We start from the raw sequence: 17,870 nt of genomic DNA on the forward strand, positions 1-17,870 counted from the left end.
GATTGGCTCCAGCTCTTAGGCCTCAGCTGCTGAAAGTAGGTTTCTGGCCTTTGCTTAAAATGTTGTGGTCCTGCTGGCTGAAGCCCAGCAGGTTTCTGGGGTTTTGTTTAGCTTCTCTATTTGTTACATAGTTGCTTAGAGTTGCAGCTCAGAGACCTGCAGCGGCAGGCGGGGACATTGGAGCCCTCCATCACTGAAGCAAGCAAGCCTCATGTTAGTTTCAAGCTGCCTGGCTGCCGGCCACCATCTTGGCTGGCAGTTAATTTGCATATTGCCCTGATTAGCCAATGGGAAGGGTAGCGGTCGTACGCTAATTACCATGTTTCTCTTTTATTAGATGGGACAATCTTGCATTTAGTATATATGTACAAAAAGTACACATATAAATTTGTCCATGATCCATTCCATAAGTTGATTTTAATTATCTTTAAAAATATTTATTTAAATATTTTATCCTACAGAAAAGAGAAATAATAAAATAAACAACATAATCCTACCATCCTCATTTGCAAAAAAATCCATTTCTTTTAAAAAAACAAAGCATTAAGATACACAGTAAGTCCTCTCTGTACCTTCCCTGGTTTTACTCTCCCACCTGTCTCCTTGGAGGCAGCTCTGATGAACTCAGTGTGCATGAATCATTCTCATGTGTGCGTTCACTTTGCTATAGACTTCTGCAAACGCAGAAATAGGAATTTTAAAACTTAAACTACATATTATCACACTGTACATATATAATTTTAATAATATTTTAAAAGTCAACATTATGTTTTGGTATTTATAAGTATTAATTCATGTAGCTATTGCTCATGTATTTTAACCACTTTTTATAATTCTGTGGTATGACATTGCCATGATAAATTTATCCATTCTCCCACTGTAAGCTTTAGTTTGTTTCAGATTTGGCATGAAAATTCTTCTATATGTCTCATTCAGTACCAACCTGATAATTTATCCAATAGACATACCTGAAAATAGAATTGCTGAATTATAGGATATGCCTTCCTCTGTGTAGCATACACACTAGATTTGTAAAATTATTTCAAACACTATCCAGCAAAAAACCCCAAAACTTTTTATATATCCTGATTAACAATTACCAGATTAATTTTATTTCCCATCTGGTTTTAGAGCTTAAGACATTAGTAACTGTGGTCTTATATAGAGAGATATATATCACCAGTACTCAACTAGTTATACTCTTATTTCATAATAAAGTCACTGCCTAGAACACATCAATGGCCTCCCAACATAATTCTAAGTTAAAAATCTCTGCCCTAGCTCGTGTGGCTCAGTGGATAGAGTGTTGGCCTGTGAACTGAAGAATTCCACGTTCTATTCTGGTCAAGGGCATATGCCTGGCTTGCAGGCTCAATCCCCAGGAAGGAGCATGTAGAAGGCAGCCAATCAATGATTCTTTCTCATCACTGATGTTTCTATCTCTCTCTCTCTCCCTCTCCCTTCCTCTCTGAAATCAATAAAAATACATTTTTTAAAAAATCTCTATTACTAAACTATATATAATATATTTAAACACCCATATAAGGATGCATTCATCTGGCTTAGATTGATAAAAGCATTTGAAATACAAAGTGCCTGAAGCTATTGTGTTTTGATGTGCTAAATTACTTTGCCATGTATTAAATTACTTACTCTGAATCTTCCAATTATATTGAAACACCATCCTTCATTCAGACAGTCGCTGCTGAGCAGTCTACAGTGGTCAATTACTTCCTCACAGCTTTTTCCAGTAAGTCTTGGCATACCACTGTAAATACATCCGTGTAAATAAGAGAAGCTGCCAATTAAATGTTTTCCCTAAAGTGTATTAACAGTTTGACAAAAATAATCATGCTTTGTTTAAATTGCATTCAACATATATTATTACATGATATTTTCATCCATTAATTTTGTCTGGGCATACTTTGCAAAGGAGAAAGGATTTCCATGTTTAAAAGGATTACAGTACATTTTTATTGATGGTCTTCATATTGCCTTTGAGAATTTAAGAGTAAATCAATTTTGGTCTAACTAGATATTAACAATAAAATATAGGTTATAGAAAACTGTTGGAATAAAAGAGACCATTATTGAAATGTGAAGAAAAAGATGACACATGAAATTTTTAATCTTTAGTAGAGCTATTAGATACTGATGACGTACTATCAGAAGTTGATGATATACATGAGTTTTAGACATCGTGTCATGAGTTACATTGGAAAATAATAGCATGGTCATATTTGGGCTAATTTTTAAATAAAGCACTCTTGGAGTATATGTGCATGACAATAAGGTTTTTGTGTGTGTGTTTTTTTAATTGTAATGTAAGTGCCTAATGTTAAGCTTTTGATTTCTGAGGCACCCATTTCAAAGATGTCCATTTTGATCAAATACACAAATTGGCTGCCTATATGACACCTACTAGCTACACAAATAAGTAAGTAGCCAGGCCTACCCTATCCATGAAGTCTCCCTTTTAGAAAGCCCTGGGTAACCTAGATAACAGGCCACTTCGGTGACTCTGCTTTCCTCTCCCTGCTCCCTAATTCTGCTCTTACGTTTTAAAATCACTGATACAAAATAAACTTTTGAAACCCTAAGCACTCCACCCTCGACCATAATAATGGCAGAATCCCAGGTCTGTGCTCTTTCTCTCTACCTGCTGCCTTGGTGCCTGGCCCTTGAAGATGCTATTTATCCTCCAGGACCTTTGAGTAATAAGCTGTGCATTTTCAGGTTCCCATATGGTTGTTGCTGTGCACCTCACAGTTATAGTAAGAACCTGAAAGAACATGTCTAGCCACAACACTGGCTCCAGTTGGGGAAATGTTTCTGAAACTCACCACAAGCAGCCAGGACCCAGGTGACTGCCCCAGGCATTCCTACAAGAGGAACAAATCTGGACTCCAGCTCATTAGCTGCAATCAACAAGGTGTTAAAAACACATACTGGTGTGTTCTGGCTTCCTTTGCACCCACTCTCATTAATTTCTGAGAAAATATTCCTGTACTTTAAATCACATTTAGTAAACCAAATGGGGTACTAAAATAAATGACTGTGTGTTTCTTTAAAGTAAACATTAGAGAATTAAGGACAAAAATTATACTTTTTAAGACTGTGTTGTTACAAGCTGACTTAATAATGAAAGGAATTGTACCGTATATTTATTACTTTAAATTTCTTATTAGAACAAAGGATAATTCATAATAGAAGAAACCAACGGCCTTGCTAACACAGTCCAACTGAAACAGCCTCAGTAAAACATTTTTATAAATTACCTTTCCTACAATTTAAGGCACACTTTTGAAATTCCATCTTATATAATTGAATCATTTCTTCGTTTATATCAATAATAACCATCCGTTTTTTTTTTTCAGGATCTACAATGTGCTGCCACTAAACTAATTGCTTTTACACAATTTTATTATTTTTTCACTCAATGCTTATGAACCCTATGTGAGATATATTATCACCACTATATTATAAATGAAGAAATATATTCTGAGAATTTGTTAGTATTGCTTTGGTCATATCACTAGTTTTAGAGCTGTTATTAAAATTCAGTATAGTCTAAATTTAGTTTATTGTACTCTGCTACTCCATTGATGCCACCTGTTAAGATATGTTTACCTAACTTCTCTCATTCTGAGAACCTAACCAGTGATCCAGAAATGATTCCAAACACCGCTTTGTCAGGAAAAGTCTCATTTCTACCCTTTCCTAGTTGGGGTAAGGCTGGCAGGAAGAAGGAAGCTCTAGAATATCAAACTTTGGTGAATTCCTTATGAGTGGGAATGAATTAAACTGGCCAAGACTAGCTAAGGACATGTGTGGAACTTGGATTTATGTTATTCTGGAGTATGGTTTAGAAAGAGAATGGAGAGTCAGGACTAGGAATGAAATGAAGATCTCTCAGTCATTAATGAGATCAGATCTATAGGTTGCTGGATGAGATTAGGCGGCAGCAACTTGGAGAAAGATGTTTCTAAACATAGGGCTTATTGATCATGAAAAATTGGGCCAATGTGGTAGCACTTTCACTACATACTAAGAAGGAAGCCCCAACACACCATCTGTGACCCTTGGCCCAGGGAGGTGTAACCCAAAGGCAGAGGAAAACATAATTAGAAAATGCCCCTGCGCCAGCATCCTCACTATATACCGGGTACAACATGTGCATCAGCTGGATTCCACTTGGAATTGATCCTGAAGTGTGATGAAAGAAGTTTAAAAGATAAAATTTGAACTAACATGCCTAGATTTATTTATAAGTAGTTTAGTATTAAAATGGGTGCAAATTTTTACAAGACTGTATTCTGGAGAAGAATGAAGGGCCTATGATAGCAATACGGGAGAAATGAGATGTATCCTATAGCAGTGTGGAGAAGAAAAAATAGAGGAGACATTAAGGAGACAGAATGAATAAGACTTGATGAAATCTTGTTGACATTTATTAACAAGAAGGAAACTACAGTGTCAAGTAGTATTTGGTAACTTTCTTCATATAATTAATATATTCTCATTTAATAATTTTACAGTGTTTCTCTTCCCCTAGTTTAAGTTATTTATTGCACTTTTCTTCTTCATAATTAAGAAAGGATACCAAATATTTTCATTCCATTAATGGTAACCTTCTCTTTCGCTGATATATAATCAATCATATTCTTTACTATTTTTTTGCAAACAAATTTTTAATTATTTCACTAATGTGGATACATAATTTTGATATCTATGTTTTGTTTTCCCTCCTCACTACAAGGTATTACTTAAGTAACTTATTTTACTTCTAGATCCTAAATACAGTCTCCTCCACTGGATATCCAATTTCTTTCAGGGGTCTTTTTTAATACCCAGATATTATATCATTATCAATTTAGATTTACCTTTGTGAGTACATGTTGCATGTATGTTCATGCATGTGTGAACATGCACACACATTTTCCCTATTCTAGTCCATTTTGTATTTAGTAAGAATACTTATTTTTTTTTATCGCTTCTCGGCCTTTTGGCTAAGATCAAGTGAAGAATACTTATTTTCTTCATACACATGACCTGAATGATAGTTTTTCTGAATCTCAGCATACACATAAATATTTCTCTCAACAACCAATATACAGCAGTCAGGTAAAATATTTGGGGAAGGCAGTATTTTCTCTCAGTAGCTCATAGATGTTTTCCGCTGTTTCTGCGGCTATAAACGCTATTTCGCTGTCTTGCAGCTACCTGTATTACAAATAAACAATGTGGTGTCACTCTGATTATTTTTTCTTTGTAAGTAAATTGTCTTTTCTGCCTTGCAGCTTGATAGGTACTTCTCTATCCATCAATCTGGCTTGGCTAGAAAACCTTTTTAATATGCAGACTCAGTACTTTCTCCAACTCAGAGAAATATTCTACAACTTGATTAATGATTGCTTTTCCTCCATATATTCTTGTTACTCCTAGAGCTGCTATCATTCACATGTTACATTCCCTTGATCTATATTCCAAGATACTCAACTTTCTTCATCATGATCCATTAACTAATTCATCCATTAAGTCCTCAACAAATAATTCTTGAGCTCCTACTATATAGTTATTTTTCTCGACATGGTGCATATTTTGGTGAACAGATTCTTTTCCTTCGTGAGGTTCATCTTTTAGTGGGAGAGGTCAAGTTAAAGTGGATAAGTAGTGGCTATTTTTCCCAAGTTTGGCAGGGACAGCTTCATGGGCAAATTACTATTTCATAAGGCCACAAGAGTTTACTGGGAGAATCATGTATGTACATGAAGATAAAAGCAGGTCCTCATTTCTTTATTTTTTTTTCTCTACTTTAAAACATGTTTCTTTCATGGAAATATCCTAGATTTCTATAATTTGGGACAGCATTTCCCTTTAAAATTTTCAACTAAATTATTTAATTAAAAAGTATATTTTCTAGCTGCAGTCTTGAATATATATATGCGCTCTCATGAATCTCCTGACTTATTTTGACTGTAGTTATCTAATTTAGTTGCATGCTCTCCCTTCCAGAGACTCAAATACCCACAAGTTATATTTGTTTTATTTTAATTCATTTTCTTCATTTAATTTGCTGGTCTCTCTTGCATGAGATAGTTTTCTTTGCTAACTCATAGGTCTCAGTTCTGTTGCTACAATGTCCTAAGTGGCGAATCCTTCAGCAAATAGAGGCCAATTGGACTAAGAAAGTTGAAGCTACCAGTCCCCTCTTCAGAGCCAATGACCTGGCCTCTCTCCTCCAATATATCACGGACAATTCTCCCACTTCCTGCCGCTAAGAGGCTTTAGTCCTTCAATTCAGAACCTAGTTGATTCTTTCTGGCAAAGGATACAAAAATACTAAGGGGCTGATTTTGACTTGCTCTCGAATATTTAAGGTATTTATACTGATTAAGTATGCACTATTTTCTAGGTATTGTATTGGTATTCCTTATACTAATTTACAAAACATGAAAAATCTGCAGAAATTGTGTTTATTGAGATAGTCAGAGAGCTGAAACCTCACTCATTTTAGCTGGCCAAGGTGTCCAGCAGCCATTCTTATCAAAGTAATCAGCAATTTGAAATACAGGGATGGGGGGGGGGGTCAGGGGAAAATGCCTCTTAGCCCAGCCAGTGTGGCTCAGTGGTTGAGTGCTGACTTATGCACTAGAAGATCACCAGTTTGATTTCTCTGTCAGAGCACATGCCCAGGGTTGCAGGTTAGATCCACAGCGGGAGCATGCAGGAGGCAGCCAATTGATATTGATGCCTCTCTCATCTCTCATCAATGTTTCTATCTCTCTCTCCCTTTCCTTTCCTCTCTCTAAAAATCAACAAAAAGCCATTTAAAAATACATTTTTAGATCACCATGTTTTTTTAATACCCAAAGTATAGTTATATTTTTGCAAAAAAAGGAAAAAAAACAACTCACATCTATATATTTTTTTCATAGTAAGCATGGAAGTATTAGGATATAAGGAATATTTTGGTGAGACTGGAGGGTAAGAGGAACCTAAATAATAGTGATGGAAATATTTAAGGTGTCATTTTTAGTGGTAAAAAGGAAATTATATATAGAAAAGTAGAGAGAAACTAAAAAGACACACATAAGGGAAGAAAACAAATATAATGGAAATTTTATAAGTTAGTGGAAAAGCTAGGAAAAAAACACACATCCTCTCCTGTCTCCCCCCAACCCCCTCCCTGAAAATATTTCCCATAAACTGCCTAAATTCCTCTCTATTGTTAGGTTGGATTATTTCAATTAGGCCAATATTTTTTAACAGTTGACTTAACTCTATTTCTTCGACAGAGTATCAAAAACTTTGTTCGCTTACTTATGGAATGAATATCACTGATTTAATGAGAAGCATCAGCTCTGTTGGGGACATTGCAGGGAAGCAGAGTAATGACAGCAATACCAGAGCACAGTTTTATCACCAGCATTTTGGTAAATAGAGTAGTTAATGCAATATATAAACTCTGGGTTATTTTTATTTCTGAAGTACTGAGAAATCACAAAATAAAAATCAAACTAAATAGATAGTATATTTTAAATATAATTTTAAAATATTTTTCAAAATATCAAGGAAGCCATAACGTTAAAAATTAAATGTACAATACTGTAACATAAGTGAGTGCTAGAAAATGACGGAAGTAATGTATTAAAATAATGAAGTAACCACCCCATAAAACAGAAGAAAGTGGGAATTGAAAATTAAATATACTTGATTTTTTTTTAAAAGAGCTGGCTTCAAAGACAGGATGGCACCAGGGTCTACTTTTGGATAGGGAGTATATTCTGGCTTAAAGTTTTCCAGCTGCTGAAATAGCTCTTTTAAACTCTGTACTGCTCTAGGGAATGAAAAGGAGATCCTTACAAAGTAATTCCAGACAGTTTCTCTGACTCTGTTATCTTGAAATACTCCCATCTCTTGTTTGAAGAACTTGAGGGGGTTTTGGTATCTTTTTTCAGGGCTTGAACCATTATGACTGAGTTATAAGTTCTATTTTAATGAAAGCATTGTGGTGCGCTTTTTGTCTTTTGTTGTTTTTTTGTTGTTGTTTTATTGAGTATAGATGGGGATTCTGATGCAGTTGCTTGTATCAGTTTCAATACCTTCATGTACATATTTCACTTCTAGAGGAAAAAAATAAACTTTAAGGTAAATAAGAACTATCCTTACAACAGAAGCTTTGTACTGCCAATATATGCTTATCTACTGTGACTTGTATGAACATAGACAAATGTCTAGACTTAAAGACTACTCATTTCATCAGTTTACCTTTTTTTGCATAAGCTGGGCAACTGAGTGATTATCAGATCCCGCGATATAAATGACTCATTTCATAGTTCTTTAAACCTTAAAATAAAATGAATAGACAAAAAGATCTGCATTTTAGCAGTGATATTAGCATGATATACTTCAACTTCTGAATATAGAGAGCCAAAATCAAAATATTAAAATAGAAAAAATTTTTTATCTTAATGTATACTAGACTGTGGGGCAGGGAGAAAATTTTAAAGGCATATAAATATAACAGATAGTGATAAGTACTCTAAAAATTTAAAAATCAAATCAGGTGAAAATGGAGACAGTAACTGAGAGGAGAGATTTTGGAAATGTTTGTCAAGATTGACAGGAAAGTCTTTTTTAGATGTTTATCTGAACAAAAGTCTGAGAGAAATGCATATCAAATTATTATGGTTTCTGGCAGAAGTTGAATAATCAAAGGGAACACAGTGGGAAATTACAGTGAGAAGATAGGCAGGAGCAAAATATGGCTTTACGTACAAGCATTTTAAATTAATTTAAATGTTGCAAGAGCAACCCCATTGAATGATAGTAGAGGGGGAAGTAGCATGATTTAAAAACATATACACTCTTTTGTGTGAGAAAGAGATAAGGGCCAAACCATCTTAAATTTGCTTTATCTGTAGCTCTTGCTATATAGGAAAATGACAAATCTGTCTTCTAGTTGCTCTGGCCAAAACTTTAATATATAAGTCTATACCTTTTTTCCCTCTCTAACCCACCTAGTGTGTCCTTATAAAAATTCCTTTATACTGGGTTAGTCTATTGATTACATCTTAAAACTATATCCATAATTCAACCACTTTTTACCATGTCTTCTCTCCCATCTTGTTCCATCTCTATCTTCTCCTGTCTAGACTACTACATTAGTTTCTAACTGGTCTCTTTATATTGACTGTGCATCTACAGTTTTCAACACAACAGCCAAAGCATCATTTTAAAATATAGGATAATATCACTCACTTGCCAGAAACCCGGCAGCACTTCCTATTTTACTTAAAGTGAAGCTCAAAGACATTAAAATGGTATCTGCAGGATCTGCAACTGCCCTGATCTCCAGTTTCTTCTCTGTTCTCACTCCCTTCCGCTGCTTTCTTCAGACCAGTCTCATTAGTATGATCCCAATAGGATGGGGGCTTTGCGTTTGGAGCTCCCTCTGCCATAGATAGACATTGTTCCCCTAATTCCGTGGTCGGCAAACTGCGGCTCGCGAGCCACATGCGGCTCTGGCCCCTTCAGTGTGGCCACAAAGTTTCAATTGCACTGTACATGTGCGACCACACATGGTATTTTGTGGAAGAGCCACACTCAAGGGGCTGCAGTTTTCCGACCACTGCCCTAGAAAGCTGCATGGTCCACCATGTCACTTAACTCACTACCCAAATATTAGCTTTCTCAATGATGCTGAATTTCATTCACTACTCTACATATACTTGCATGAAGAGTCAAAGCAACGAGGTCAAATGGAGGATTACTGAACTGTTCCAATGAAGATTTTTGGTGGCTTAAAAAGAGTGTTAACTTCATAATGATGAAAGTGTTTATATTCATGAGATATACGTATGGGAGAGCTTGAAGGTTTGCTGATGGACAAGAAGTAGATTGACAGAGAGATACAAAAAATCACAGATAAATCTAAAGAACAATGACAGAAAAGCAGGTGTATGTTGCTGGGGTCCAACCCCAGCAGGTCCAGGGGTCCCCAAAGGTGTGGACGGAGTCGGCGAAGAAGGAATGACATGGAGGCAGCATTCAGTTCATCAGCATAGTTGGGTTCTCTTGCCTGGTTCTATCCAGGATCTCCAGCAGGTTTCTGTATTTTATTGTCTTGTTACATCTGTATTTATACCAGTTTATTTTAATCCTATCAATCTCTATTCCAAAGGTTAGGGTGTTTCTTATCTCCATTCCAGGGAGTAAAGATTATGTAGCTTAAGCATGATTGTTTGTAGTTAAAGTGATTAATTACCCGCCTGGCACTTAGTTAAGGGGTTTTATTCCCTCCCTAACTTCAGGGGAAAATCCCTACCTGGGGAAACAACCTTTCTCAGAGAGGTGACCTTGGTTATAACACATAGTGCCAAGAAGGTGAGCAAACATATTAAGAACAGTATTCCATATATGCCAGGCCCCTTGAAACAGCAAGGATGGACCGGCTCCCGGCAGTATGTCAACCATTAATTTTGAATATTTAACCATTAATTTGAAATATGTTAAGTTTGAAATGCCACATTGTGTATGCATGGAAATATACACAGGCTTACCTGGTGGGATGCAATATTAAGCACGTTTCGTGTTTGCAGGTAAATAGAACATAGAAAGAGAGAGATAAGGAGTTTGAGAGTGAATATACAGGTATGCTTTGTAAAAAGGAAAATAAGGACCTGCCTAGGTTAAGGGACAGAAGAGAGCAAGTGCAGTCAAATAATTAGAAGTGCTGTTGTTTATAGAAACACCTTATATAATTCTGTGGATAGAGTATATGAGTGAGTGAGCTTGAAATGCATGAAGTGTTGATTAGAGAGTGAAAACATATAAAGCAAGAGGTTGGGAATGTGAAATTAGAGGTTTTGATAAATTATAAGATATCACCATGAGAAATGGACCAAGAACAGGAGGAGGAGGAAAAACTAATTGTAAAATAATTGTCAAATAATTTACACAATCACGATGGGTGAATTTCCAAAATTGATATAGAAGTCATTAGGAAGATGACAATAATGGCAGAGAAAAGGACAGATGCTAAAACCTTTAGTGGAGTGGGGGGGCAGGAATTGAGAAAAGAGGAGATACTTTGAAAAGGAGCATTGGAAGGAAGAAACAGAGTTAGAGAGAGAATGACATAGCTGATGTCATTTGCTAAAAATGAATAGACTTCCCCTTCAAGAACAGGAGGCAGAAGAAAAATGGTCAGGATATGGTAACAAGGGCAAAACTTTCTCACCAGTTGTACACAGGTTATGGAGAGAAAGGAAGGTATACAAAAGAAATTGTGGTATTAGAGAATTGGCTGCTGACAAAATGATCCTGAAGGCACAGTGGAAGAGTACTGGATATTAAGAAATGTTAGAAATTTTACAGAGAATTTGATCAGCTATGCCCTAGAAACTTAGAGAATGCATGATATTAATTCAACCTTTATGTATGTAGGTCTGTGCTAACTCTGTCATGTTTTATTATTTACTAGAGGTCCGGTGCACGAAATTTATGCACTGGGTGGGGGAGTGTCCCTCAGCCCAGCCTGTGGCCTCTCGCAGTCCGGGAATCCTGGCTCCTTACCACCCACCTGCTCACTGTTCCTTACTTGGCTCACCACTTCTTAGCGCTGCCATAGAGGCAGGAGAAGCTCCTGCCACCTCCACTGCACTTGACAGCTGTGAGCCTGTGCCACCCACGCTCACTGTTCCTGAGCACTGTGGCAGGGGTGGGAGAGGCTCCCGCCACCACCTCTGTGCTTGCCAGCCATGAGCCGGGCTTTTGGCTGAGTGGCGCCCCGCCCCCTGTGGGAGAGCACTGACCACCAGGGGGCAGCACCTGTATTGAGTGTCTGACACCTGGTGGTTAGTGCATATCACAGTGACCAGTCATTCTGCCATTCGGTCCATTTGCACTTTAGGCTTTTATTATATAAGACTACTTAAAAGAAAATTAATAGGTTCAGGACTAATGGGAGAAAAGTTGTACTAATGTGAGCAAATGTTCTCAAAATGAAGCCCTTAGGGGACCAGATCTGAAAAAGACTTCTGTCACCTGTAATAGTCCCAGAAAAATATAAAATGATATGAATAGCAGAAAATAGTCTTGATGAGGAAATATATTTCCAATAGTATGTATTTTACAACCAAAATATGAAATTATAAAACTATATTTAAAATTTAACAACATTTTGGTTTGTTAAATTTTAGAATAATTTATTCAAAAGTGAAAGTTACCCTTATAAATAGGGCTTTGAATTGCAAGGAAAAAAAAATATAGCCGCCGAAACCGGTTTGGCTCAGTGGATAGAGCGTCGGCCTGCGGACTGAAGGGCCCCGGGTTCGATTCCGGTCAAGGGCATGTACCTGGGTTGCGGGCACATCCCCAGTGGGAGATGTGCAGGAGGCGGCTGATCGATGTCTCTCTCTCATCGATGTTTCTAGCTCTCTATCTCTCTCCCTTCCTCTCTGTAAAAAATCAATAAAATATATTAAAAAAAATATATAGCCGCTCAGCTTTTGAGATAAGTAACTCAAAGAAATCGAGGTGTCCTGTTAGTTGAAAATTATTGAGTAACCAAGTACACACCTTTCATTAATTAACAAATTCTTCACTTAAATGTGTGACTCCTATTTTTAAAAGCATTTTTTTCAAAGTTAATTTGAAAATGCAACTGCATTATATGTTGCAAAGAAATATGTTGACCTATGTAAATTCTATTGTACACTGTTCTCTTTCAAAGTCACAATGCATGCTTAATTAGGTTTACTTGTGACAGAAATTGAAAACCTTAACTCTACCCATGGATTATATAGTGAGACATTACACATACTAATGAAATGTGGAAGCTGACTTTAGAAAAATAAAATATGTTAAGGCATTGAATTGACACTGGAGTAGGGCCAACTCTAATTGCTATTCAGTGACTAAGAAATAGGTGAGAAAAAAACAAGCTGAGAGTAAAATAGAACATTATTTTACCATGAAATATGTTAGAACCTGAGAGGAGAAAGTAGAAGATTTAGAAGCAAAACCTTTGTATCACAAAATTTCTGATTTTACTAGTACACATAATCCCATATAATAAAAGCCTAATATACAAATCGACCCAACAGTGGAATGACTGTGGAACGCAGGAGCTTCCCTCAGCCCAGAGGTTCCAGACCAGCCAAGGCGAGTGCCAGCAGGGCCCCTGATCACCCCGCTGGTTGCCCCACAGAGGAAGATGACTGGCGGCAGTGGCAGGGGGCAAGGCTGGCCAGCGGGCAGCACCAGGCTGGCCAAGGAGGGTGCCAGCTGGGACCCCCTGATCAAACCTCTGGTCACCCCACAGAATGGCCCTGATCCCCTGCCAGGCCTAGGGATCCTACAGTGCACAAATTTCATGCACCAGGCCTCTAGTTTTTATATATTTCATTATCTAATATCTTTTTTTTGGTTATCCATTTTCCCCATAGATGATGAAATTTGAAAGAAAATCCATCCAAAAAAAAAAAAAAGAAAGAAAGAAGTCTTCTAAACAGCCAAAATATTGCTATTAATAGGGCCAATAAATGCATCATATTTAATTATATTATAAATAAATATTATAAATAACTGCATATTTACTCATATTTATATAATTCTTAGATATTTTTAAAAGTTGACCACTTTTCAAAGGAAAATAATATATATATACAAGTACTATAAGAACTAGAAATTATAAATTAAAAGTCAATATTTTTCTAAAAATAATAATTGGGTTTATTGGTAAATTGATTTAAGATTGAATGTATATACAAATTTGACTGTATGGGTTAGAACTTTCAATATCTTGGCATTATCATCAAGTTTCATTCTATTTTGAAAATGTCACATTTTAAAAATGTAATGTTTTTAATCCTTAAGTTCATTTTTCATTTTTTTAAAATATATTTGTATTGATTTCAGAGAAGAAAGGAGAGGAGAAGAGATAGAAACATCAATGATGAGAGAGAATTATTGATCTGCTGCCTCCTGCACGCCCCCTACTGGGGATCAAGTCTGCAACTCAGGCCTGTGCCCTTGCCTGGAATTGAACCTGGGACCCTTCAGTCTGCAGGCTGATGCTCTATCCACTGAGCCAAACCGGCTAGGGCAAACCTAATGTTTAGATTCCTTTAAAGTTGATGGAAATTCTATCCATTGTACAACTGTGATATGTATACATGTTCTAAGTTACTTTTTCCCAGTGTGTTTTAAGTCTTTCCTGTACCAGATATTTTAATTTTCTGCTTTTATGAATATTCTAAAACTTGAGCCTATTTATTGCCTTTCAGTAATGCCTAACAGAACTTACTTTAAGCAGTCACATAAAACCCAAGCAAGAGTGGAGAGTACAAATTATACTTCTTAATGTTGTGAGGAAGTATCTATAAAGCTATTTATGATGGACTAAAATTATAGACCCAGATAACTAGGTCACTTCTATCTTTTACAAATGGGTAATTTTTTTTTAGCAATTCTTATTTAACCAAAGCACTGCTTCCTAAAAAGTTTGCCTAAAGACCCTAAATGAAATTTGTTAGCTGAGATCTGTGAATTGAAGGAAGAGATGGTTGCTCTATACTTTCAAAATATAATATTAACATTGTATGTATATAATATAAATAATACTAAAGGTACTTACATCAATCTCTTTTTCTAGACCTTCAAATATTATTTGTATCCTAAAAGTCATCATTATGAAACAAAATATATGTTTTACAACTGTATGCCAAATTATATCTCAGAATTCCTTAAACACTTATTCAAAATCAATTCCACAATAATTAAACAACATAAAATCACATTTAAAAGTTTCTACTTTAACTTTAAATCAATTATGTTATTAAATAAAATTTTGGTTTAAAAAGAGAACATCTATTTAAAACTCATATATTTTTATTTAATGAAATAACAAATGAATCATACCTGCAATGATAATCTTTCTCACAGTTTATATATGTTGCATTATTCTTGCAAGGAAATGAATCACATGGTGTTTGAAGTCTCTTACAAAGCTTGCCTGTCAATATTGGTGCACAGATGCATATGGTAACCTTGGGAACATTAAAAAGTATTTTTATTAAAGTTTTGAGATACTTCAAAGATGATGAAATGATGGACATTATTCTCATAAGCATGTAGTCGAAGTTTTCTTTACAACAATGTGGAGGATTTTACTTTCCAAAATGTCAAAACAATTCACATACTTCCTAACTATGTGAATTCAACACTCCTCTAATTGAGAATTGGGGACTTTATTTCTCCCACTTGAATGTAAGAAATTTCTGACTATACAAAAAGTGATGCTTTGGGGCTTTCAAAGACAAATTTAAAAGCTATACGGTGTCAATCTAATTATTTTGGAACCTAGTCCCCAAGCCATGCAGGTAGTTAAATAAGGTTCTGGCTGATGGCTCCAGATTAGGTCCCAGTTGACAGACCGCATAACAACCACACATGTGAGTAAAGAAACCTTTAAGATTTAAATATGAATTAAAATGAAAATATTACTAAAATAAGATAGTGAGTTGTGGGAACTATTAAATTTTTTATAATATTATTTATTTAAATGTTAAAATTAAAAGTTATAATTTAAAAATATCAAATAAGAAAAAAATTTAAAAACCAATAAATTAAAATTTAAAAGTTTACAAAATTACATTGTTTACAGGGGAGAATTTTGATGCAAGAGTGAAAATGAAACTAAATAGTGCTTTTGGAATTGGGGTTTCCATTTAAAACAGGAAAATTTAAATAAGAAACGTAGATATCTTGAACTTGAAAATGTATAATAATGAAAACTATAAGTTTTTTACTTTTGAAATAGTTTGGTAACTGTCAAAATGTTTTAAAACCACTCTTTTGTATGTTAGATTCAGACTTGCATTTGAAATATCATTGCAGTCGTAACCATTCTGACATGGTATTAATGAACACTTCTTGTCATCAATTTCACAGTCTTGATTGAGAAATCCTTCTGCACATTCACAAATGTAAGCAGAACTTTCATTTTGGCAAATTCCCCTTTTCTAACAATACCAAGAAACACAATGCCCCATTGACTCTTCACAGGATGGACCTGAAAGATCACACACAAAAATAAAATATGAACATAGATATGTAGCAAAACTTATGATAGAAAAAGTCTCTAGAGTTCATGGAACCTTTCCTTTACCAAAATTTTAGTAGTATAATTTATATATCATAGGATTAATCAATTTCAAATAAATAATTCAATAACTTTTGCAAATGTATTGAGCTCTTCAACCATCAGCACTTATCCAGTTTTAGCACATTTTCATGACCCAAAGATGAGCTCATTTATGATGATTCTTGGTTCCCAACTCCAGTCCTAGACACCATTAATCATACTGTCTCTATAGATTTGCATTTTCTGGGCATTACCTAAACAGAATGGTACAATATGTTGTTTTTTTGTGATTGGCTTCTTTTGCCTGTCATAAAAAAAATTGAGGATTTTTCATGTTGTATAATGTATCAGTAATGTTGGTTTTACTGCCAAAGAGCATTCACAATGTATTCAATATTTTGCTTACCCATTCATCAGTTAATGAAGATTTGGCTTGTTTTCACTTTGTAGTTTTTATTGAGATATAACTGATATTTAATATTATATGAGTTTCAGGTGTACAAGTTAATGATGTAAATATTGAGAAATGAGCATAAGTTCAGTTAATATTCATTATCATGCATAATAATTTTTTCTTGTGATGAGAACTTCAAGATTTACTTTTTATCAGCTAACTTTTATAAGTAATGCGTTCACACACAAATATTTGTGTGGGTATATATTTTAGATCTCTTGCACAGATTCCTAGTGCTAGAATTGCTGAGGTGTATGGTCAATTTTTGTATCACCTTTTAAGAAATTACCAGATTATTTTGCAAAGTGACTGTGCCATTTTAAATTCACACCAGCAATACATACAGTATCATATTTCTCTAGATTTTTGCTAACATTTGATATTGTCTATCTCCTTCTTTATAATAATTCTAGTGGGTGTGAAATAGTACTTCCTTATGGTTTCAATATCCATTTCAATAAGACTAACAATTCTGAGTATCTTCTCATATGTTCATGATACATTTGTACATCCTCTTTAATAAAATGTCTGTTCAAATGTTACACTATTTTAAATTGTGTTGTTTGTCTTTTTATGTATTTATTTATATTGACTAGTGAGTATTTCTTGTATAATCTGAATATAATTCCATCTGATTTATGTGAACTGAAAATATTTTCTTCTTGCCGTGCTTTGCCTTGCTTTTTCTAGTCATTTTCTCAGTTGGTGACTTTTGGATAGAAAGTTTTCATTTAATTCCAAATTACCAATGGACTTCATTTTATTAAGTTCACTTGGTAACATTTTTTTTTCACATAGCTTTATCATGCTTTTGGTGTATATCAAAGCTTTGACAAACAATGGTCATAAAGATTTTCTTTTATATTTTATTAGAAATTTTATCATTTAAGCTCTTATTTATATCTCTGATGTGTTTGAGTTAATCTGGTATAGTATGAGATAAGGATACGTTATTTGCTATGCACATATATGTGAATGCTTGAAATTACATATATAAATTTCTTTACATATTGGTATAAATTGTCCTAACAAAATGTTTTGAAAATACTTTTTCATCCATTTAATTTCCTCTTTCACTATTGTGAAAATCAACTGACCAACCTATCCTATATACCTATCCATATGCAGTAATACATTGTCTGGATAAATGGAACTTGTTATTACATTTTAGGTTGGGAAGCCATCTACCTATTTTCCTTTTTTCTTTGCTGTTCCATATAAAGTCTTGTATGCATTTGTGAATTTCTATGCAAAAGCCAGCAG

General features: G+C 34.9%; 1 protein-coding gene across 1 annotated transcript in view; it reads right to left on the reverse strand.

Moving 5' to 3' along the window:
* LOC102760403 (protein eyes shut homolog) overlaps window positions 1–17,870 on the reverse strand; it is a 111,671-nt gene that overhangs the window by 32,718 nt on the left and 61,083 nt on the right. Inside the window, 3 exon segments of the mRNA XM_015558683.1 lie at window positions 1,654–1,768; window positions 14,929–15,056; window positions 15,888–16,031. Of these exon segments, the coding sequence (XP_015414169.1) occupies window positions 1,654–1,768; window positions 14,929–15,056; window positions 15,888–16,031 (387 nt within the window).

The sequence above is a fragment of the Myotis davidii genome, unplaced genomic scaffold (genome assembly GCF_000327345.1).
Source record: "Myotis davidii unplaced genomic scaffold, ASM32734v1 scaffold293, whole genome shotgun sequence".
Lineage (NCBI taxonomy): Eukaryota > Metazoa > Chordata > Mammalia > Chiroptera > Vespertilionidae > Myotis > Myotis davidii.